Here is a 22,630-nt window from a genome sequence, read left to right as displayed (position 1 = left end):
ACAGAGAAACCCTGTTTTAGAAAAACAAACAAACAAAAAAGTAGGCACAACCATACCTAGCCATTCCTTATTCTATATTAGAAAAAGAAACCTACAAATTACTGAAATTGATTGATAGAAATATTCATGTATTCAAGAATAATCAAACAAGGACTTAAGAAGAAACAAAATGCAAAATGATTGGAAAGCAGGTGGTAAGATCGTGATTATTTACAGATAAAAATTTTTCTATCAAGAAAATTCAGCGGGCCTGGAGAGATGGCTCAGAGGTTAAGAGCACCAACTGTTATTCCAGAGGTCCTGAGTCCAATTCCCAGCACCCACATAAAAAAAGAAAGAAAGAAAGAAAGAAAGAGAGAGAGAGAGAGAGAGAGAGAGAGAGAGAGAGAGAGAGAAAGGAAGAAAAAAGAAAACTCAGGGGGGTTGGGGATTTAGCTCAGTGGTAGAGCGCTTGCCTAGCAAGCACAAGGAACTAGGTTCAGTCCTCAATTCTGGAAAAAAAGAAAAGAAAAGAAAATTCAGGCAGATGGACATTAACTTTCCTAAGAAAAACATAAATATAGGAAGTAGTTTCTAGTACACCCTGTATTATAATTTGATAGGGGGTTCCACAACATATACCACAGATTATGTGGCTTCAGAAGATATTAATTTTTCAATAGTTATAGAAGAAAAAGTACAAGATCAAGATGTCAGCAGGGAAGATTCTTCTGAGGTGTCCCTCCCAGGCTGGAAGGTATATGCTCTATCCTGTATCCAGGCTTGTAAATAGATGCCCTATCCTGTAACTAGGCTGGTAGATAGATGCCCTATCCTGTATCCAGGCTTGCAGATAGATGCTCTATCCTGTTACTAGGCTTGTAGGCTGGTAGATAGATACCCTATCTTATATCCAGGCTGGCAGACAGATGCTCTATCCCATATCCAGGCTGGTAGATAGATGCCCTATCCTGTATCCAGGCTTGCAGATAGATGCTCTATCCTGTTACCAGGCTTGTAGGCTGGTAGATAGATACCCTATCTTGTATCCAGGCTGGTAGATAGATGCTTTATCCCATATCCAGGCTGGTAGATAGATGCTCTATCCTGTTACCAGGCTTGTAGGTTTGTAGATACCCTATCTTGTGAACAGGCTGGTAGATAAATGTCCTATCCTGTATCCAGGCTGGTAGAGAGATGCCCTATTCTGTATCCAGGCTGGTAGAGAGATACCTTATCCTGTATCCAGACTGGTAGATAGATGCCTTATCCTGTAGCCAGGCTTGTCAATAGATGCCCTATCCTGTATCCAGGCTGGTAGACTGGTTCTCTATCTGCATCTGCCCAATGTGTAAAAGTGGGTTCAAATTTCTTCTTATAAGGGCTTCAATCATATTGGATTAGACTCCATATCCTCATGTCCTCATTTAAATTTAATCACCTTGTAAAAAGCCATACTTCCAATTAGTCACATTCTGGGCTACTCAGAATTCTGATTTCAAAATATCAATTTGAGAGACTGTCACAACTCATGACAAAACAACCTCAAAAAACATATAAACTCCAAGATGAAACAAGCATGATGCCACACAAATGGAATCTCAGCAATTGGGAAGTAGAAACAGGCAGTCCTGGAATTGAAGGCCAGCCTAGGCTACATGAGACTCTGTCTCTAAATAAATAAATACTTGAATAAGTTGAGATATATACCATGCTCTTGATGGAAGAATTCTACTGTTATAAAATTTCAACAAAAACCTGGCTGGCATCATGGCATGTAGCTGTAATCTCAGCACTCAAGAGGTAGAGGCAAGAGGATCAGGAGTTCAAGGTCACTCCCAGATATACAGCAGTTTTGAGAATAGCCTGGGCTACAAGAGACTTACCTTAAAAAAATAAACTATAATAAAAGATCAAATAAATATCAATTTATCCTAAGCTACTACAGCAAAATTCCATAGGATATAGTTTGGTCCTCTTTCCTTTCCCTTTTCATTTGTTACATTACATTTAATTGTGTATTATTAGAATTAAAGTACAAATTTGATGCTATCCTTTCTCAGCCTAATCAACATCCCCATGTACCTTAAGGCTAAGCTCAATCAAACTGTGGTAGAGGGGGGTGGGGTGGGGAAGCAGCAGCAGCAGCTCTAACCAGTGTAGGGTTTCCATCCTTTCAGACGTGGTCATGTGGATGCGCAAACATCTTGGGAGCGGTACAGCTCAGGCAATAATCTGGCTTCACACAGATCTTGGGGAGCACGTGGAAGACACTTGCTTCTGAAATGTCTCGGACAGCTGTGGCCCTGACTGTTTCAAATAATCTTAACGGTCTTGACTCTGGGCCCATACCTGGAGCAATTCACGAAGTGAATAGACTGCGTGCAGCCTTTTCTGGAACAGCCACTGTTCTTTTTTTATCAACTTGGAAACCAGGGCCTGGGAGGCCTGTGCATCCATCTGTGTGGACAATGAAGTGTCCTTTCAGTTCCTTCTGTTCCCACTGCCCTGTACTCAAAATCTGCACATCACACCATCCAGACACCTTTAGGAGACAGGATTTTCCCATCTTCCTTGAAGTTTATGAAGACTGTATTTCATAACTGTATCAGGTGAGCTGGGTCAGGGTAAGTACTGTGATTAGTGAATTCATCATTGATAAAATAAGGATGAAAACAGTACTTACCTTACTATTATCAAAATTAGATTTAGTGATTTAAAAACACAGACAGACACCTTTAATCCTAGCACTCTGATGGCAGAGGCAGGTGGATCTCAATGAGTTTCAGGATAGTCAGGGCTACCTGGGGCAGTGGTGGCACACCCATTTAATCCCAGCACTCGGGAGGCAGAGCCAGGCGGATCTCTGTGAGTTCTCTCTACAGAGTGAGATCCGAATCACGGCGCCAATGGAAGGATGGTAATTGGAGTTGGTTGTGGCACTGGTTCCTGTGTGGAAAGGTCACGGTCACGACAGAACCCAGTGTTAGTTTTTAGAGCTTTATTAGAAGGGAAAGCAGGGAGGAGAAAGAGGAGAGCCAAGCCTGGACAGAGAGAAAGACGGAGCAGAGCAGGGAACAGAGAGAGAGAGAGAGTGTGGGGTCTGCATCCAGCTTCTTAAGGCATGTATATAGTTGCCAGCACCCCCTGATGACATAAGACGAAAGACCCTGAGCTTTGCATGTACAGGAGTGAGGGCAGGATCCTAGTGAGATCCCATCTAAAGAAGATGGGGGAGGGCAGGAGACTATTGTTTTACCGTTTACCTTGTTCTTAAAAGTTGTTCTTTCCTGTAGCTTAGGCACTGTACTTCTTTTTCAAATTATGATATTTAGAAACACTAGCTGTTTTATCAATGATAACCTACATGTCCATCAGTAAGAAAAACTCAGTAACAGATGTTAATGGCATGCTATAGAAAATTATAGGGACAAAGGTAAATTTGTAGACAAAAATACATTTCAAGCTGGGCAGTGGTGGCCCACGCCTATAATCCCAGCACTCGGGAGGCAGAGGCAGGTGGATCTCTGTGAGTTCGAGGCCAGCCTGGTCTACAAAGCGAGTTCCAGGACAGCCTCCAAAGCTGCAGAGAAACCCTGTCTCGAAAAAAAACAAACAAAACAAAAAAAACATAAAAACAACAACAACAAAAAAAATTTTGAATCAAAGAATGATCAGGGATGGAGAGATGGCTCAATGGTTAAGGATTCTTGATGCTCTTGCAGAGGACATGAGTTCTAAGGTTACTAGCATCGATGTTGAATGGCTTACAACTGCCAGAGGATCTGACACCTTCCCTGGCCTCCTCCAGCACCCAGACTGACATGTATATATGAAGACACAAATCCATATAAATAATAAAATTAAAAGAGACTGATCATGGCTGCTAAATTAAGTTGAAAAAGTATGCTATATTCCCATATCCATTTTGAAATTGTCAGCAGAAGACAGAAGCCTCTTAGGAAATGAAGCAGCCTGCTGGGGTGGTGGCACAAGTCTGTGATCCCAGCTACTCGGGAACAGCAGCAGTAGGGTGGAAATAAGTTACCAAGAAGGGCAATGTGACTGGATGTGTCTCAATTTAGCATTTCAAAAAGGGGAGGGCGATGTAACTTAGAGTCAAAGCACTCGCCTAGTGTGTGAGGCCCTGGACTTTTTTCCAAACACTGAGGGGGGAAAATGAGGCAGTGTACTTTCCTCCAATAAATGTGCACCTTGATTTAAGGCAGAGTTTCACCGTAGCACAGTGTCTGATCCCCTTGCTTCAGTTTTCCAGCAGGCCAAGATTACAACCATGTAATGTGCACAGTGCGCACAGCTCTAAATATAAGTTTTGTACGAAAGCAAAATGAAAATAAAAGAATTGTGGGAACTCCCAATGTATTTAAGTGGTTTTTTTTTTCCCCTCCCGCAAAATTCTCATTTATCCACGGAGAGTCCTTTATTGTTGATGTTTAGAGTAAATTTGTTTTTGAGACTCTATGTAGCCTTGGCTGTCCTGGAACTCACTATATAAACCAGGCTGGCTTCAAATTTACAGAGATCCCCTTGCCTCTGCCTCCTTGCCAGCAGGGGTTAAAGGTATGTGCTACAAAGCCAGGCAGAGTAACTTTTCTTTTTCTTTTGGTTTTTCGAGACAGGGTTTCTCTGAGTAGCTTTGTGCCTTTCATGGAACTCGCTTTGTAGACCAGGCTGGCCTGGAGCTCACAGTGATCCACCTGGCTCTGCCTCCCCAGTGCTGGGATTAAAGGCGTGCGCCACCACCGCCTGGCTTAGAGTAACTCTTTTTTAAAATTTATTTATTTATTTATTTATTTATTTATTTATTTATTTATTTATTTATTTATTCATTCATTCATTCATTCACTCATTTATTTATTATTTGGTTTTTCGAGACAGGGTTCCTCCGTGTAGCTTTGCGCCTTTCCTGGAGCTCACTCTGTAGACCAGGCTGGCCTCGAACTCACAGAGATCCGCCTGCCTCTGCCTCCCGAGTGCTGGGATTAAAGGGGTGAGCCACCACCGCCCAGCAGAGTAACTTTTTTTAAGTGAATGAAATACTGGAGGATTTAGGGCTAAGTAGTTAAGTATTAGGGTTTTCTTCAGGACACCTATTCCATTATGCAAACTAACTTCAAATGCTAATATATATACTATTATACTAGTTAGTTTGAAATTTTACATATAAATACACTAGCACCTTATGTAATATATATTTCTATATATTTTACATATTTATATATTTTTTGGAGAAACAGACATGACCAAATATTTTTGTTATATTCACAGTCAGTCAAGAGATTTATTACCCGGGAAAGCCAGCGGAATGGCAAAAATCTGACAACTTAAACACTAGCGAGGGCAAAGGGAACAGCGAACCTTTTCAACAGATCTCGAGATTCACAAGACATAATCTCCACATCCAAGACCGACATTTTTGAGCATTACTTCCATGGCCAAGAGAAAAGTTATGGAGTTGTAAATAAAATTGAGCATGCTGAAAAAAAATATTCCTAGTAGATGAATTCCTATATATTGAGACTCAAGAGTTGGGGAAATTGTTTGTAAAAGGCCTGAAGGAGAAACAAAACGGGCATTTCAACCTAGGGTGCTTTGCCTAGAAAACAGCCTGTTGTTTTCGCGTCTTCCAGGCTTCCTTGGCTATCAGCAAGCTCAGGCCCCAGCCGCCACCTGGCGACGCCCGGCCGATGACTGGCGCTGAGTCCCAGCAGCCGCAATTAGGCAGGCGGAGGCGTCGCCTTTAAGAAGCTGACTCACGTGGATGCTGTGTTGTGTGCGCTCAGCTGGGAAGAGGGGGTGTGCCCTCAGCCTCACCTCATTGGCCACTTTGCCCGAGGAGGCAGAGTTAGCCTCCTTGATTGGCTGGAAGATTGCAAAGTGTCGAATTAGGGGCGGGACGAGCTGCGATGGGCCCGCCCACCCTCTGCGGTTTCGGGGCGGGGTGGGCGGCCGAGTGTAGGGGAGCCGGAGTGGGGGGGAGGGTGAGCCGGGGAAGGGGCGGGGCGCGGCGGAAGGGGCAGAGTGTCAGGGAAAGGGGCGGAGCCTAGACATGAAGGGTGCTGCGGGCCAACCGGGAGAGCCGCCTGGAGGGAGGGCGGGGCCACGCCGGGTGATTGACGCCGAGGCCCGACCGGGGAGAGGCGGGGCCAAGGCCCGACTAAACCTGAAGACTTGGGAGGCCGAGGGGCTTCGACCCAGCTGAGGAGCTGAGAGCCGCTGGCAGCGCCGATCTCCCCAGCGCGCAGGTGAGGACGGCGGCAGGCGCCGGGCTCGGAGTCGGGCGGGGACTCGGAGCCCTCGGGCCGGCCGCTTCGAAGCCCTGGGGGAGCGGCCCGGGGCGGGGGCCCCAGGCAGGAAGTGCCTCTTCCCCGTCGCCACTCGTCCGGGGTCCCGGCTCGGCCCACCAGGGCCCCGGAGGACCGAAGGACCGGAGGGCCGCGGGGCCGGGCCGTCGCTCTTTGTGAGGCTGCGGCGCGGCGGCCGCCGTCGGCCCGCCCCCGCCGCGCAGCCGGGCGCCCCGCGAGCCCGCAACAGCCGCGACCCCCTCGGCGTCCCGCGGCCCCCTAGCCGCCTCCCCGCCACCCTCGGCGCCCGACGCCGGTCCGCGGGACAGCTCGCCCGGTTGACACCGCCGCCCCCCCCCCCACTTCCTACGCCGCCCCGCCCCCACGGCTGCCGTCCCCGCCGCAGCGTCGGGGGCGCGCCCGGGCACCGCTCCGGGTCGGCCCGCGGGCCCGCGCTCCAGGGCCGCGCTCGCACCCCGCCGGCTGCGGAGGCCGGACTCCGGTCCCGGTGCCTCGGCGGTGGGCCTTGCCCGCCTAGGTGCCAGCCTCCCTGCCGTACTGGCCTCCGGTCCCTTCGGACCCTGGGCGTGGGGAAGGGACGCTGCCGGGGAGCCCGCGGGTGCTAAGCACCCCCGAGCCCGCGCCCGCCCAGCTGTTCCGCCTGTGTTTGTTGTGCCGAGGAGGCCCCGCCGCCGCCGCGGCCGCCGCGCTCTCCGCCTTGCGCCCGGCGATTGGCTGGCGGGCGTCACGTGGGCGCGATCAGCTGGGCCGGCTGCGGGCAGTCGGCCTGGCGGGGACCCCAAAGCTGGCTGGTGAGCCCACCTCGCGGCTCCTCCCTGCTGGCGGAGGTAGGCATCCTCCTGCACACCCTGTTATTTCACGCTGCTGTCCAGGTAGGTGGGATGACCGAGTCTTGCCAGCCTGGCGTGAGAAGCCGCCGTAGTACAAAGGTCTGTTTAATCCTGACACCGGACTAAATCTTCCTTTTGGGTGGCTGGTAATAAGGGAAGGTGTACAGATCGTTTATTTTTAAACTTTTTTTTTTCTTTTCTGTTTATAGAGCCCCGTTGGAAATCTGAGGATTTTTTTTCCTTTTTTTTTAATTTCAGGTGTCCTTTGACAGATGGGGAAATCTGAAAGTAACCCCAGGCTTACCTTGGCTTGGGAAATAAGTGAACTTGCCGGTGAAGTAGCAGGCGTAATAGGAGACAGTTTTGCAAGCTGCAGAGACAGGGTTGCACCTGCATTCCAGCATAGAGAAAGACGAAGTTCTCCAGTGTTTCTAGGGTGCATATTTGTGCCAGATGTGAAGTGCCTTGATGGGTTCTTTTACTAAGAATGAATCGCATATTGTAGTGTAATAGGTGATTAGGTAAGAAGGAGATTCCAGAAAATGTGAATTCTCTCTGGACGTTCCCAATTTAGTAAAAGGTTACAGACCAATGAAATTGAGAGACAGCGCAACGCTAAATGTTGGTAAGTTACAAAATGAGTGTTACAGAAAGTTCAAAGATGAGGCAGTGAGACACCAGGAGGAGGAAGTAGGAAGTACTCTGAAGGGAACTCGTATTAGGCTTAGAAAATGAAAAGCCTGTGGGTTGATGTTGGCCAGATGGGCTTAGGAAAAACAGTCCTGGAGCTTTTACAAATATCAAGAAGATGGAGCATGTGCAGTTTGGCAGACGTGTGTGTGTGTGTGTGTGTGTGTGTGTGTGTGTGTGTGTGTGTGTGTGTGTGTACAGATGTATGTGTGTGTAGTGGAGCACAAGGCATTTCTAATGCACTTGTTTTTCAGTAGAATATCAGACCCCGTAGTCCAGGCTGGCCTTAAACTCTACCTTGTTGTCCTTGGTGCTGGGATTCCAGTTGTGTTAATGCCTGCCTTATACCCTCATTCTGCCTACCGATCAGTAAAGGTATTTCCCCCTAGTTGATGTGTAGCAACCATCTTATCTCTAGGAAAGGCACAATGAAATACATTCAGTTTGTAAGGGAAACCAACTTGGATTTTTTTTTCTTTTTTTTGAGCTGAGGATCGAACCCAGGGTCTTGTGCTTACTAGGCAAGCGCTCTACCACTGAGCTAAATCCCCAACCCCCAACTTGGATTTTTAACAGTAACTTTTCTAAGCATGTCTGATAAAATGTATGCGGCTTCTTCTAAAAGAACGCCTAGTAGGAATACTAGGCCTTCTCCTCGACTCATTTGCCTTCCCTGCCCACTAAGGAGATTTAGAAAGACTAAAAAGGAAAGGGTGGGGAAGAGGCCTGCAGGTGAAGGTGCTTGATGAAGGCCTGACAGACTGCCTTAGTGCAGGGACCCATATGGTTGAGAGAACTTGTTCCACAGAGCTGTCCTGATCTCCATGTGCCCCACACAATTAAATAGGTCTAATAAAAATGTCTAAATTTATTAAGGACATAAGATATACCCCGGGTTGGGGATTTAGCTCAGTGGTAGAGCGTTTGCCTAGCCAGTGCAAGGCCCTGGGTTCCATCCTCAGCTCAAAAAAAAAAAAAAAAAAAAAAAAAAGATATACCCCAAACTCTATGAACAAGTCAGTGAGACATGAAACTACTGTTAAGTATATATTTGTGAGATGTGAAGGTAGTCCTAAGTATATTTGTATCTAGATTATCGTGTGTTTTGTAGTGCCTTGACAAGTTATGTAACTATGTAAATTAACACCATTTCTCTGGTAATGCTGTGTGGTAACAAATGTGTAATTTGGGAACTGTTAGCTAGACATGAATTTGCTATTTGGCACTTGAGTCTAGAAAACACATAAACTATACTGTAGCTACCCAGCAAGAAGCTTTCGGTATTGTATCATGACAAGCAAGGGGATCGGGTTTGTCTTGCCAAGAAGTTTTTGGGGAGATGACCAACTGAGATTATTTGCTGACTCATGACTAGCTGCTGAGTTATGTGACTGGTCTTATTTTCTAATGATGACTAGGCAGTATTCTAGAAATATAGTCAGTATGGAAATTGTTTAGCAAAACATAACGTAAGGCATTGTCTTAGGTGAGAAGACCAGGCATTTTTACTTTCTGTCAAATGAAGACCCAGTCCCACAAGCAGGCCATCATTTGACCCAGCAGAGTGACTTGATACTGTACTGTACTGTAAGAGGAGGACATGGCTTGCTTATGTCATTGACACTTGGCTCTTGCTAACCAAGTACAAAAGTAAGAAAATTGGGCTGGGTTGTATCGTAGTGGGAGTGTGTTTTTCTAGCACACACACACAAGATATTTGGCTTGATTTTCAGTATTACAAAAAGGAAAAAATAGATTTTATAGATTGAACTGTTGTTTCCCCTCATAACTTTTAAGTAGAATATTGTTACAAATTGCTATGAAAATAGTTAATGAAACTGCAATAGCATCAAATGTTTATTACTATATTAATAATTATTCCAGCTATTAAGTTTTACGGTTTTTGTTCTTTCCTTTCTTGTAGAGAGGAGACTGAAAACCAAATAGACAACCATGTTTTCATGTGAATTCATTTTAGCAGAATCAAAAACAAACTACTTCTGGAAGGGGCAGATTTTTGTAACCCTTTCATTACTAGAACCCTGTGTACCAGCCTCCTTATACACACTTTATCTTCCCCCATCTGGTGCAGTGAAAAACCCCTCTGCTCTGTCCAGAGGTGGTGGGAATGCTGTGATGGTATCTGTGGAAATGCCCCAAAGGTATATGATTTCTTAACTAAAGAATAGTCTTTCTGAAGTGGACATTTTCCACCAGGTCCTGTGCAAATGAAAATAGATGCCTATTGTTCTCCTTGGCATTTTTAGAGCTAGGAAATGGTGCCTCCTTAGGCTAAATCCATTTGCCAGGATTGAGACCAAACTGGATTATTAATTATAGGGAGGGCAGATACCTATTTTAAGACCAAAGTTGAGACACTAAGAATTTGAAATCTTAGGTTTCTAGTTTTCATCCTGTTTATAATCTCTACTACCTGAATACTTAACATGGCTGTAATTTAACAGGGGGCAAAACTGTTCATTGCCATTGTTTTGTGTCTATTCTGAACCCTATTTTCACATCTGTGGTGGGGCAGAGTTGGAATGGGATGTGTAGTCTACTTTTACAACCTTTATTTAGCATTCACTATACAGGCACTTTCTCAGGATATAGTACCTTCATTTAATTCTCATTCAGAGATATTGCTGTTGCCTTTTTACATAGGAATCAGGACAGTTTGTCACAGTTTACAAGGGTATTGAGGGTGGGGGAGCTGAAATACAAAAATAGCACCTGGCTTTATAGTTTAAGTAATCTAGACCATACTGTGTAAGACCTTGGGGGTGAAGTGGCTGGGTATGTATTATTGATTTGAATGAAAAGTGGTTATGGAAAGCCTAAGGATTTTTGGTTGTTTTTTTTTGGGGGGGGAGCTGAGGATGGAACCCTCAGGGCCTTGCGCTTGCTAGGCAAGCGCTCTACCACTGAGCTAAATCCCCAGCCCCAGATTTTTGTGTTTTGAGACTGGGACTGTCACTTGAATCCTCTGTGCTCAGTCTTCTGGAAGCTGGGATTACAGGCCTGAGCCACTGTGCCCAACTCAGAACGCCAGTGATTTTAGCCAGAAGATCCATGAAGAGAGTGGGAATGGAATTACAGTAATTTGTCATCTACTTCTATTGATCTTTAGGCCTGCCTGCCAGCCAAGTTTCTGTTTCTCTGAGAAAGACTGCTTTCTAAGTGAAGGTCTTTCCCCCATCTCAGTGTGTTCTTAAGCAGGATAGACTTGTCCTGATAAGGACTGAGATGGTGATGTTTTAGTGTTGCAAGCCACCAGTCCATTCATTCGCCACGTAGACGCTGCTGGTAGCTAGACAGCAGTTAAGTATAAACGAAGGAGTGTGGCTGTGTTTCAAAGAAACTATCACCACTAAAATATTTGTTTTCTTCTCCTCCTTTTATTATTATTATTATTATTATTATTATTATTATTATTATTATTTTTAACAGAGACAGGGTTTCTGTGTAGCTTTGGAACCTGTCCTGGACTAGCTCTGTAGACCAGGCTGACCTCGAACTCACAGAGATCCACCTGCCTCTGCCTCCTGAGTGCTGGGATTACAGGCGTGTGCCACCACCGCCTGACTTGATGTTTTCTTCTTAACCTTTTAAAAGAATAATTTCATTTTTAGCATGTGGGCAGTTAAATTAGAGATGATCTAGATTTGGCCAACTGACCCTGGTTTGCTGACCTTTGTGTTTTTGGTTTGGGTTTTATTTTATTCTGTGTGCATGGGGGTTTTGCCTGCATGTGCACTAGTTGTGTGTCTGGTGCAGGAGGTGGCCAGAAGAGGGCATCAGATACCCTGGAACTGGAGTTACAGATGTTCATAGATGGGTGATGGGATTCAAACCCAGGTCCCCTGGAAGAGTGGCCAGTGCTCTTAACTGCTGCTCACAACAGACCAACAATAAGATACCACATTTCAAAAGAGTCAAATGTGCTTGCTTGCTTTTCTTTCTTTTTTTTTTTTCTTTTTTTTCTTTTTTTTTTTTTTTTGGTTTTTCAAGACAAGGTTTCTCTGTGTAGCTTTGCGCCTTTCCTGGAACTCACTCTGTAGCCCAGGCTGGCCTTGAACTCACAGAGATCCGCCTGCCTCTGCCTCCCGAGTGCTGGGATTAAATGTGTGCGCCACCACCTCCCGGCTCAAACATGATAATTGTTTTATGACCTGGAAACTAGGGATTTATACAAACCCATCATGTCCAGTTTTTAAAATCATTCCTTTTTAGGGACATTGTCTCATGTCTCATGGGTCCTTGAAAGAAAGGTAGTTTTCTTCTTTTTTTTAAACTTACAGGTAAATTGTGTAATTAAAAAATTTAAGGTGGAGATCCTGATATATAATTATTAAACTGAAACCTTTTGTTGCAAATAGAAGTTAGAAATTCTAGGGTAAAGGTACTCTTTGGTGGGAGAAGAAATTGAAGATAATCAGAAAATACCTGAGTTGTCTATGAACTTCACTGTATTTTCATCCTGGGCCCTCACTACTTCAGATAATAGCAGATGAACTGTTAAGCAATCAGGTCTGATACTCCTACTGTTTAGGATTTTATAGCTCAGAACTATGCAGAAGTACTGCCAGAAGGGCCATGCTTATGTGTGACTTACAGAATAATATTGTACTGGTTTGACCTGAAGTGGTGAAGTAGAAGGAACATCATAAATATAACTTAATCCATACTCTTAGTTGGGTCCTCATTTCAGCCATATGTAGAACTTCAGCACAGAAAAGTATCAAATGATGTAAGGTGCTGCTAGAGACAAGAAGAAGACACTAGCTGCAGACTAGTTTCTGAGAATTTTAGAGGCATAGCCAGTTTGTGGGGATGATGATACAATTGCATAGTTACAAGGAGTCGCGGGGTACTTACCAGTAGACAAGGTTATCACATAATGAAGTATTTCTTAATAAGCTCTTTGGGGTTTTCGCTTTCTTTTGATACTCTGAAGAGACACTGAAGATGGAAGCGAGGCCTCTCACGTGTCAGCAGGCGCTCTACCGCTGAGCCCGCTATTAGCCCATTCAAATTTTAGGATCAACCCTCACCCCCAATATTCAGGCCTGGGCCTCATATGCTAGGCAAAATACTCTTTCACAGCGCCACATCTCAGACATTTTTCACATTCTGCCCCTTCCTTTTCATTTTTTAACTTTTATTTTGAGACAGAACTTCACTGGACTTTTCAGAATGACATTAAACTCCAAATACTTCTGCCCCAGCCTCTAAGGTATTTAGTTTTTCTGTAAGAATTATCTCTAGGTAACCGTGATGGCATAGGCCTATATTCCCATCACTTGGGAGGCTGAAGCAGGAGAAATACTGTAAATTCAAGTCAACTTCAACTACCATGACCTGTCTCAAGTTTTTCAACAAAAGGTTTCAACATTTATAGAGAAGCATTTTTGTAGAGCTTTTAGAAGGTAGTGGCTAAATTGTATTCCCTGTTTATATTTTGTGGCACTAATCCAACATAAGTGTAGCATTATCTGTGAATGTGTGCTGGGTTTAAAACACACTGTGGTCTTTAACAGTCTTAGATGGGATGAGTGTTTGAATACATGTGGTGAAAGGTAAAGAAAAAAGGTTTTCCAAACTGACATAAGTGGTGTTGTTATGTTTATAGTTTTCTAATTTTTGGCTACTTATTAGAAATTGCATGGGCTGTATTTTTGCACCTATAAAAGTAGGGTAATATATACCTACTATAAGAATTATCAGCTGGGCGGTGGTGGCACACGCCTGTAATCCCAGCACTCAGGAGGCAGAGGCAGGTGGATCTTTGTGAGGTCGAGGCCAGCCTGGTCTACAAAGCGAGTTCCAGGAAAGCCTCCAAAGCTACAGAGAAACCCTGTCTCGAAACCCCCCCCAAAAAAAAAGAAAAGAATTATCACAGTTAAATGATTACAGATAAGTGCATTGTCCCATACACTGAACATGCTTAGGTCTGAGACAGTTCACACTGTTCAAGACTCTCAGCCTTTTAATGTCTCCTCCTCAAGAATAAAGTGGCTTCCTTCAGACTACTGAAGTGACTACTGGGTGATTTATAAACAATAGGAATTTATTTCTCATGGTTCTAAGAAAAAAGCACTAGCAGAATGGTGTCAGTAAAGACTTGTTTCCTGGTTCATTGATGCCCCTTTAGATGTGTCTTGATGGTAGGAAGGGCATGACAGCTCTGTGGAGCCTCTTTAAGGCCCCCAATCCTCTAATGAAGGTTCTGTCTTTATGACCCAGTTACTCCCCAGATGCCATCATATTGGTGACTGGGTTTCAATGTACAAGTTCCTTGGGGACACAGATTTTCAGGATGCAGCAGTGGGATTGTAATTGATGTCAGCCTGGTGACAGTGTTAGTACTTTAGTACTGTTTTCTAACCTTGTAAAGCTAAGGCTTGCTGGGATCTAATAACCATGCAGAGATTTTACTTCTGTTGACAGCATAACTTTTTTTTTTTGGCAAACAAAAACTACATTTTATAGGTACAGATACTTATGTTTATATGTAACTGGCAATCACAATCAGGAGTCATGAACATAAAGTTCTTCCTAGATATTTTTAGTCTTGGTAATGAATCATATAATTGAAGCCAGTAAAAATACTTGGGTAGAGTAAAAAATAGAATGCATTTGAAGCAGGAAAGAAGGCATATTAAGTCTATTTACCCTCAGTACCAAATGGTCGGTCACAGCTATTCCTGTAATACTGAGCCAAAGATAGAATGATGTAGGTAGAAGGCATACAGTTTGTTTGGAACCATAGCCTCTTCCACAGTAGCATCTGAGGTCAGTCTAGAAATAGTTATTTCATTACAGTTAAATCAAGTCTGATATTTGAAAGTTGAAAATAAAGTTACCCTTAAAACAAATCCCAGAAACTCTGGCTGAAGCTAAATGAAAAGATAAATTGGGATGGGAGAGAATAGTAAACTGCTTAACATAGTTGCTATGAGAAAATATGTTGTGTATTCCGTTACCTGATCTCCTCCTGTCAAAGTACAGGCCCTTCTACCCAAATTTTGTTTTTAAGGGTTCTATTTTATTTAGTGTGTTAGTATCTCATATGTGCAGGTTCTCTTTCAGGCCATAAAAGGATATCAGATCTGGAGTTGGAGTTACAGCCAGTTAAACAGAACTCAAGTCCTCTGCAAGAGCAATAAGTGCTCTTAACCACTGACCTTTCTCTCCTGCCCCCAAATCTTATTTCTTTAAGATTTATGTGTGTTTTGGTCAGCCGTGTGTACAAGTGACCATGGAGACCAGAAGAGGGGTCAGAGCCCTTGGAGATGGATCTACAGTCAGCTCTGAGCTTCCTGATGGTGGGAGCTGGGAGCTGAACCTGGATCCCCAAGAGCACCAGCTGCTCTTAACTGCTGAGCATCTCTCCAGCCACCTAGAATGTTGTGTTTTGATTGTCCTGGAACTCACTGTAGATAAGCCTGGCCTCAAACTCATGGAGATCTGCCGGCCTCTGCCTCCCAAGTGTTGGGTCTAAAGGCATGAACTACCACCACCCTGCTTAGCATTTATTTTTAATTAATTTATTTGTGGTGTAAGGAGTGACTGTGGTGCCTTACACACACCAGGTGAGCACTCTACCATTGAACTACATCCCAGTCCTCTTTCCCTAAATTTTAGTTATGTTTGATTCAGGGTCTCTTTCTGTAGTCCAGAAACTTGCTAAATAAACCAAACTGGCCTGAAAATTGTGGTGTTTCCCTGGGGGCTCTGCCTCTTGACTGCTGAGATTACTGGGGTCCATCACCAATTCTGGCTCTTCTGTGGTGTATTGTGTTCCCCGAAATATTGTGCACGCTAATAAACTTTTCTGGGGTCAGAGAACAGGACGGCCACAATATTAAAGATGAGGATAGGCAGTGGTAGCACACGCCTTTAATTCTAGCACTTCAGAGGCAGAAATACCTCTGGATCTCTGTGAGTTCAAGGCCACATTGGAAACAGCCAGGCCTGGTGACAAATGCCTTGAATCCCAAGAAGCCAGGCCTGGTGACAAATGCCTTGAATCCCAAGAAGCGAGCCTTTAATCCCAGGGAGTGATGGCAGAAAGTTAGAAAGGTATACAAGGCGTGAAGACCAGAAACTAGAAGCATTTGCCTGGTTAAGCTTTTAGGCTTCTAGCAGCAGTTCAGCTGAGATCCATTCCGGATGAGGGCACAGAGGTTTCCAGTCTGAGGAAACAGGATCAGCTGAGAAACTGGCAAGGTGAGGTAGCTGAGGCTTGTTCTGTTTCTCTGATCTTCCAGCATTCACCCCAAATACCCGGCTCAGGTTTGTTTTTATTAATAAGAACTTTTAAGATTCTTGCTACACTCTTCCCCAAATTTTAAGTATCAGTATACCTTTTTTTTTTTTTTTCCAGAGCTGAGGACCGAACCCAGAGCCTTGAGCTTGCTAAGCAAGTGCTCTACCACTGAGCTAAATCCCCAACCCCTATCAGTCCACCTTTTTAAAGTTAATAAGAGCTTGTATAATTCAAATGAAATTTGTGTTTTGTTCACTGCTGTATCTCTGGGCTGATGAATTCAACTTAACAAGCCTTAAGATAGTGTTCTCTCTCTCTCTCTCTCTCTCTGTGTGTGTGTGTGTGTGTGTGTGTGTAATCAAATGTGCTGCATTGCCAGGAATGAATCAGAATTAACAACCATAGCTTAAGTCTGGTGTTGGGATTTACAGTGGAATTCCTTAGTGCTAAGTTGCATCATAGCTGGAAAGTCCTTGTCCTCCTTCTGTGCCCTGGTAGCTCTAGCCTGAAGCTAGCTAGGCCGGCACCATGCACCTTCCTTTGGGGGAGGCAGTGGAGGGTAATGAAGAACTTTGTCTTAGAGTTTGTGGAACTGCATTCTAGCTACTATTCTGTAACAGCTGCAACCTTTGACCTGTCAACTTGTTTGGGTGAAGGGGGGGTGGGGGTGAAACCCTCCCAGAATTGTGAATTTTAAAGTAAGGGCTCCATGGACTTTAGACTGAGACTTACTGGATGAAGTCAGTACTGTTTGCCCTGGACAGTGACCGCAGACTTGTCAGCTCACCTCTTCCTCTCCAGCCACAGGTCCCTCTTGTTTTATTTTCATGGTATTGTGTGTGTGTGGTGTGTGGTGCTGGGGTAGAACTCAGGGCTTCCAGTATGTACAGGCAGGTGATCCACCAATGACCCATATTCCCAGCCCTTGCTTGTTTTGAAATTGTACTGTTATCTGCTCTTATCTGATCATCCCACCTGTGCCCCATACCTCCAAGTTTTCCTTAGATTATATACGTGCTCAGAATGTAGACACATCGCTGTTGCTGCTCTGCTAACTTTGTTCACACTGTGTATATGGGTGTTTTGCCTGCATGTAGGTCTGTGCCTTTGGAGGGCATTAAATCACCTGGAGTTATAGTTGTGATCCTTCATATGGGTGTTAGGAATCAACCCCAAGTCCTGCAAGAGCAGACAGTGTTTAAGGGTATGAAGCCATTTCTTCAGCCAGTGCCTGTAATAGATACATATTGTTTAATGAAATTCCATTTTCCTTTTGTTTGTTCCTCACACCAACCAACAGAGAAGTGATACCACTCCTTAGTCTCAACTAAGGGTGTTTCTGGGGTGTCCTGATTATTTGTTTACTATGTGAACTTTGAATCCCTTTGTTCAGGGTCAGATATTTCACAGAACAGGTACTAGAAAAAAAAAAAGCGAGATTGTAGTACATAAATAACCTATAATACCTCCCCTAATAGCTGCTACCAATTTTATTTAATAATGTGTGTCTTACCTTTTTCCATTTGTTCTAGGTTTTTAGAAGTTTAGCTCTCAAAATGGGCAGAATCTTCCTTGATCATATCGGTGGTACCCGTCTGTTTTCTTGTGCAAACTGTGATACGATCCTGACCAACCGCTCAGAACTCATCTCTACACGGTTCACAGGCGCCACTGGTAGAGCGTTTCTTTTTAACAAGGTTGGTCAAAAAAAGCTTCGTTCTTAGCTATCTTCAGTGGATACATTTGACAGCAACACTAGACCATTCCCTCGAGAGTTTACAGATACCAGGGAATTCCAGGAAATACTAGAATGGCAGCTGAAACCTACAGAAGAGGCTGCCTGTTAGCTTGTCTCTAGGATTTCAGGGATACATTACTGGAACATGATTTTATTTTATTTATGTATTTATTTTTATAAAGCCTAAATAAAGAGTTAGAAGAAGAGAGGCAGAGTGTGGTGGCTTCTGTCTATAATCCCAGTACTTGGAAAGCCGAAGCAGGAAGATTGCCACACACTGGAGAAGTTATAGGCCAGTTGGATCAGCTTCAGCTACACAGTGAGACTCTGTCTCAAAACAGCAATGAAGAAGGATGGGTCTCTGTCTCTTTGGGGAATACCCAGTATAACAATGTGTTACTTTAGAGAACTGGGGAAAAGAGGCTGACATACCCATCTTCTCTCCCTGCTATGTCACTGACTGGCCCATTAGGGAGGGAGCCATTGCAGCTTATCTACTGGAAGCAAATCTAGCTAACTTCTCTTGCTGGGTAATTAATGGTTGCCAGTCAGCTTTCTGATTATCACTTGGCTTTTTGGATCTACCAAGAGGAAAAAGCATTTACACATTTGCAAATGTGTGTCTAGTCTGCTTGGCTTTGAAATTTTGGACCTGTTTTGAGATTAGTTGATGTGATTGTGTGCCCTGGAGCTTAGCAAAGTTGAATTTCTAAATCTTTTAGACTAAGAAACAGATCTAGTCTTGTCTCAAGTGAGTGCTTTTAGAAGATCAGATTAACTTTTCATTAGAGATTGTTCCTCTGTTCCATGAGTAAAGAAGCTTCTCTCAGAGAATCAATAGTGTGTTCACAGGAAGAGGTGACACTGTGGCAAGTCAGCTGCCTGTTAACTGTAAACAGTCTTCAATCTTGCTCATTCATTTACTTAAATAGTCTGGGTTTTTATGTTAGTGTCAAAGTTAAGTAGTTGGAATTAAGACTGTATAACCTTTAAAGCCAAAATTATTTACCATTGATCTTTTAAAGGAAAGTAAAGCTTAGAGGATTGTTGGGTATTTAGAATGATTGGAAATTCTCCAGATTATTTTAGAATCCAATTCTTGTGTTCATTATCTTTGTACTTCCTTAAGCTAATGTGTTGCATTGTATAGCTTGTGGTAGCTTAGCCTAGCCCAACATGTTTGTATATATAGAGTATGTTTTCAGAAACAAAAATGACACTTCATGGAACACTGATGGTATTGTGACAGGTTCTTTGATTATCTTACATTCATCACTACAGAGTGAATTAACAATTGAACCCAAACGTATATTTCGTGGCTTCAATTCCAGACCTTTTTCTTTACTACAACCAGAAATATAACTACCATATATAAATGGCGAGACTTGGACTTAAAGACTGCATTAGATTGGGGGTTGAAAAGATGGCTCAGCAGTTAACCAGTTGCTCTTGCAGCAGACTCAAGTTTGGTTCCTAGCAGTCACATGCAGGCTCACAACCATCTGTAATTCTAGTTCTAGGAGATGCGATGCCTTCTGACCTCCACAAGCACCACACACACACATGCATACATGTGGGCAAAGCACTCATCCATAGATAAATAACTCATTTTTTTGGTTTTTCGAGACAGGGTTTCTCTGTGTAGCTTTGCGCCTTTCCTGGATCTCGCTCTGTAGACCAGGCTGGCCTCGAACTCACAGAGATCCACCTGGCTCTCCCTCCAAGTGCTGGGATTAAAGGCGTGCGCCACCACCGCCCAGTTGAAAAATAACTCTTTTTTAAAAGTTCCCAAATTAGATACCCAGTACAGTGCAATCCCAGCATCTCTTCAAACCAGCTGTAGGTGGCTATCATGAGTGTAACTACACTTGCTCAGTGGTTTGTTGTTTTGAGGCAGGGTCTCACTGTGTGGTGAGGCTGGTCTCACCTCAAACTCATGATCCTCCTGCCTCAGCCTCTCCACACTAGGATCATGGGCATGCACAGCTCTGTAATACTTAATTGAATTGTATATACAATTTCTTATTGTCACAATTGTCACTAACTTACATGACTTTACAAGCATTTTTGTGAGTGTACATGTATTGTTTTTTAGGTAGTTAACTTGCAGTACAGTGAAGTTCAAGATCGGGTCATGCTCACTGGCCGCCACATGGTTCGAGATGTGAGCTGCAAAAACTGCAATAGCAAACTGGGCTGGATCTATGAGTTTGCTACTGAAGATAGCCAGCGTTATAAGGAAGGCCGTGTGATCCTGGAACGTGCACTAGTTCGAGAGAGTGAAGGCTTTGAGGAGCATGTACCATCCGATAACTCTTGAAGAAGAAAGATAAATCCATCTTTTCCCAGGTCTCCTTCACTGAAAACAAAAATCTACTTACATACACTGTCACCTTAGCATCAGAGTCGGATTCATGAACTGCGGAACAAGAGGGTGTGAGAATCTGAGATGGAATCTTTCTTTCTCTTTTTTTTTTTTAAATTTTGTATTTCCCATCCAACAGCAGTTTGTAGAGAGAATATTTTGCAGATGCCGATAATTTTTTCCCTATGTTTACATCTTGAGGTAGAAGAGTCTGCAGCTACATGGTGGGCTATATGAGGGGAAAATTGGGGCTCTTAGAGTGAAAAGGAATGTTTTGTGTACATTTTGAGTAGAGAATATGTCAAGAGCATGGTTTTTAAACTTATTTGGGCTTCATTTTAAACTTTCTTTTAAACCCAGTTATTTCACTTAATTTGCTAGCTTCGAGAAGAGATCCGAATCTGTGCCTGGCGCTGGAGGCTCAGTGTTAGCATGGCTTGTGCTGGCCAGTGTGCCATATTCTTGTTGGAGAGGAACTGTAGCACCAGAACCCATTCTTCCTTGTCAGTCTTGACCCACAGATGTCACCTTCCCTAGCTTCTTGTCACCATGTACTTGGTGTTGATTGGAAACTTTCTGAAATGGGGCAGAACTGCTTGGCTGTCTTTCCCATGTAACTTAAGCATAGTAATATAAATAAAGTGATAGTTGGATGTTTTGGTCCTGTGTTACTTCTAAAAATACTGTGTAAAAGAGCAGAGGTTTGATAAGTGAATTTCTTAGTAGGTAAAGTGTTTTCTTAATCTTAAGCTACATTGACTATGTATAAGGTATTTGTGTAAATGGAAGCATACTGTTTAAACCTACAGTATTGCATTTAGAAAACAGTTGAGCAGAATGTCAGTGTGCATCCTTGCATAAACCATTAATCTGCATCTGTTCTAAAAGAAGGGAAGAAAATAGAGCAGCTTATCTAAAAATACTGCTTCCCAATGTTTCAGCCTTCCCCCTTGTTTTTGAGTTGATTTTGACAAGTCTGTAGCACCTAATAGTTTCATCAAAAGACTGGATCTCTCCTTAGCATCGTTTTTCACATCTTCCCTTAGAAGTTCAGCTATTGCATTTGAGCTGCACTTGATACCCTCTATTGGAAAGGGGTCAGATTTGATTCAGCTTAGCCCTAAATGTATGACATTACAAAGTATTAGAATATGCTTCTTCATCCAAGCCACTTCTGGGCAAACTGGTACTTGCTTTTGGTGAAATAAAGGACAGTGAAATTGACTAGTTATACAGATGAACAGATGGATGTTTGTATGCTCAGCTTCTAGGTCTATTGAAGGACTTTTGCCTGAGTTGAATAAGTGAAATATTTTCTGTCATTGATATTAAAAGTGATTTCTGAGTGCACTGAAGCTTCTCATAGTTGGCTTTGCACTCTTGGTTAGTGGCATTGTTGTTGATTGAGTAGGGATAATATAATACTCCATTTTCAGTGAGTGAACACAACTCTGTCTTCAACTTGAATGAAACTTTCAAGACTTCAGAATAGTATTTGTTTTCACTGATTTCCACACTGGCCTGTGATATGCGGATTCCTAGTCGCATGCCTCACCTGCAGCACCGAGTGCATTGCTGTCAAAATAAAGTATATTTTGTCGTGTGTTGGTGCAGAACTGCTACTTATTTTTCATTGATCTACTTGGTGACCATCTTAGTCATTTTTAATTTCTAAATACATCATTTTTTGTTTTGAGCTGCCATTTCACTGTGTAGCCCTGACTGACCTGGAACTTACTTGCTACTTAATAGCAGGCTGGCCTTGAACTCACTACTGAGATTTTAGATGTACACCACCATACCCAGTTACCTCTGTGCTTTTGAACAACGATTCCTTGCTTTGCTTGACAGTAGTAAAGTAATAGTTAACTCTTCTTTATGACTGAAAACACCAATTTTACCATCATTAACTTAGGAGAGCATTTTATGATAGATGCAAACTGGTTTAGTATATATGAATATTTAGTTAATAATTATAAATAAATGTCACACTATTAGGATACTTGGGTATCTGGCAGATGAAGCAACAAGCTACTTGCATTTTCTGGACTAAAGTGTGGCTCCATGACAGAGTGTTTGCTTGGTGTGCTGGAGACCTGAGTGTGATCCCTATCACTGCAAAAACAAAAATTCCATTTTGAGGATGTTTTAAAAATTGGAGGAGGCCGGGCAGTGGTGGCGCATGCCTGTAATCCCAGCACTCGGGAGGCAGAGGCAGGCAGAACTTTGTGGAGGCCAGCCTGGTCTCCAAAGCGAGTTCCAGGAAAGGCACAAAGCTACACAGAGAAACCCTGTCTAGAAAAAAAAAAAAAAATTGGAAGAGGATCTGGAGAAATTTTGTCATTACTGTTCTTCCAGAAGACCTGAGCTCGGTTCTGAGCACCCAAATCTGGCTGCCCAAACTGCCAGCAGTGGAGATCCAACACCTCT

General features: G+C 43.4%; 1 protein-coding gene across 3 annotated transcripts; it reads left to right on the top strand.

Annotated features, from left to right (window-relative positions):
- Positions 1–6,086: 6,086 nt before the first annotated feature.
- On the top strand, positions 6,087–21,810 carry Ypel5 (yippee like 5). Of its 3 annotated transcripts, none has more exons than XM_036171144.1 (3): positions 6,087–6,245; positions 17,630–17,794; positions 19,931–21,810. In XM_036171144.1, the coding sequence occupies exons 2-3, from the start codon at positions 17,654–17,656 to the stop codon at positions 20,153–20,155; spliced, it is 366 nt and encodes a 121-aa protein (XP_036027037.1). In that variant the 5' UTR covers positions 6,087–6,245; positions 17,630–17,653; the 3' UTR covers positions 20,156–21,810. The 3 variants fall into 3 exon arrangements, with proteins under 3 accessions (XP_036027037.1, XP_036027039.1, XP_036027038.1); XM_036171146.1 differs by lacking the exon at positions 6,087–6,245 and adding an exon at positions 6,704–7,132; XM_036171145.1 differs by lacking the exon at positions 6,087–6,245 and adding an exon at positions 6,704–7,177.
- Positions 21,811–22,630: the final 820 nt, after the last annotated feature.

Source organism: Onychomys torridus, chromosome 21 (assembly GCF_903995425.1).
Source record: "Onychomys torridus chromosome 21, mOncTor1.1, whole genome shotgun sequence".
NCBI classification, from domain to species: domain Eukaryota; kingdom Metazoa; phylum Chordata; class Mammalia; order Rodentia; family Cricetidae; genus Onychomys; species Onychomys torridus.
The sequence above is the reverse complement of the archived record's forward strand: the minus strand, read 5'-3'. Positions and strand labels throughout refer to the sequence as shown.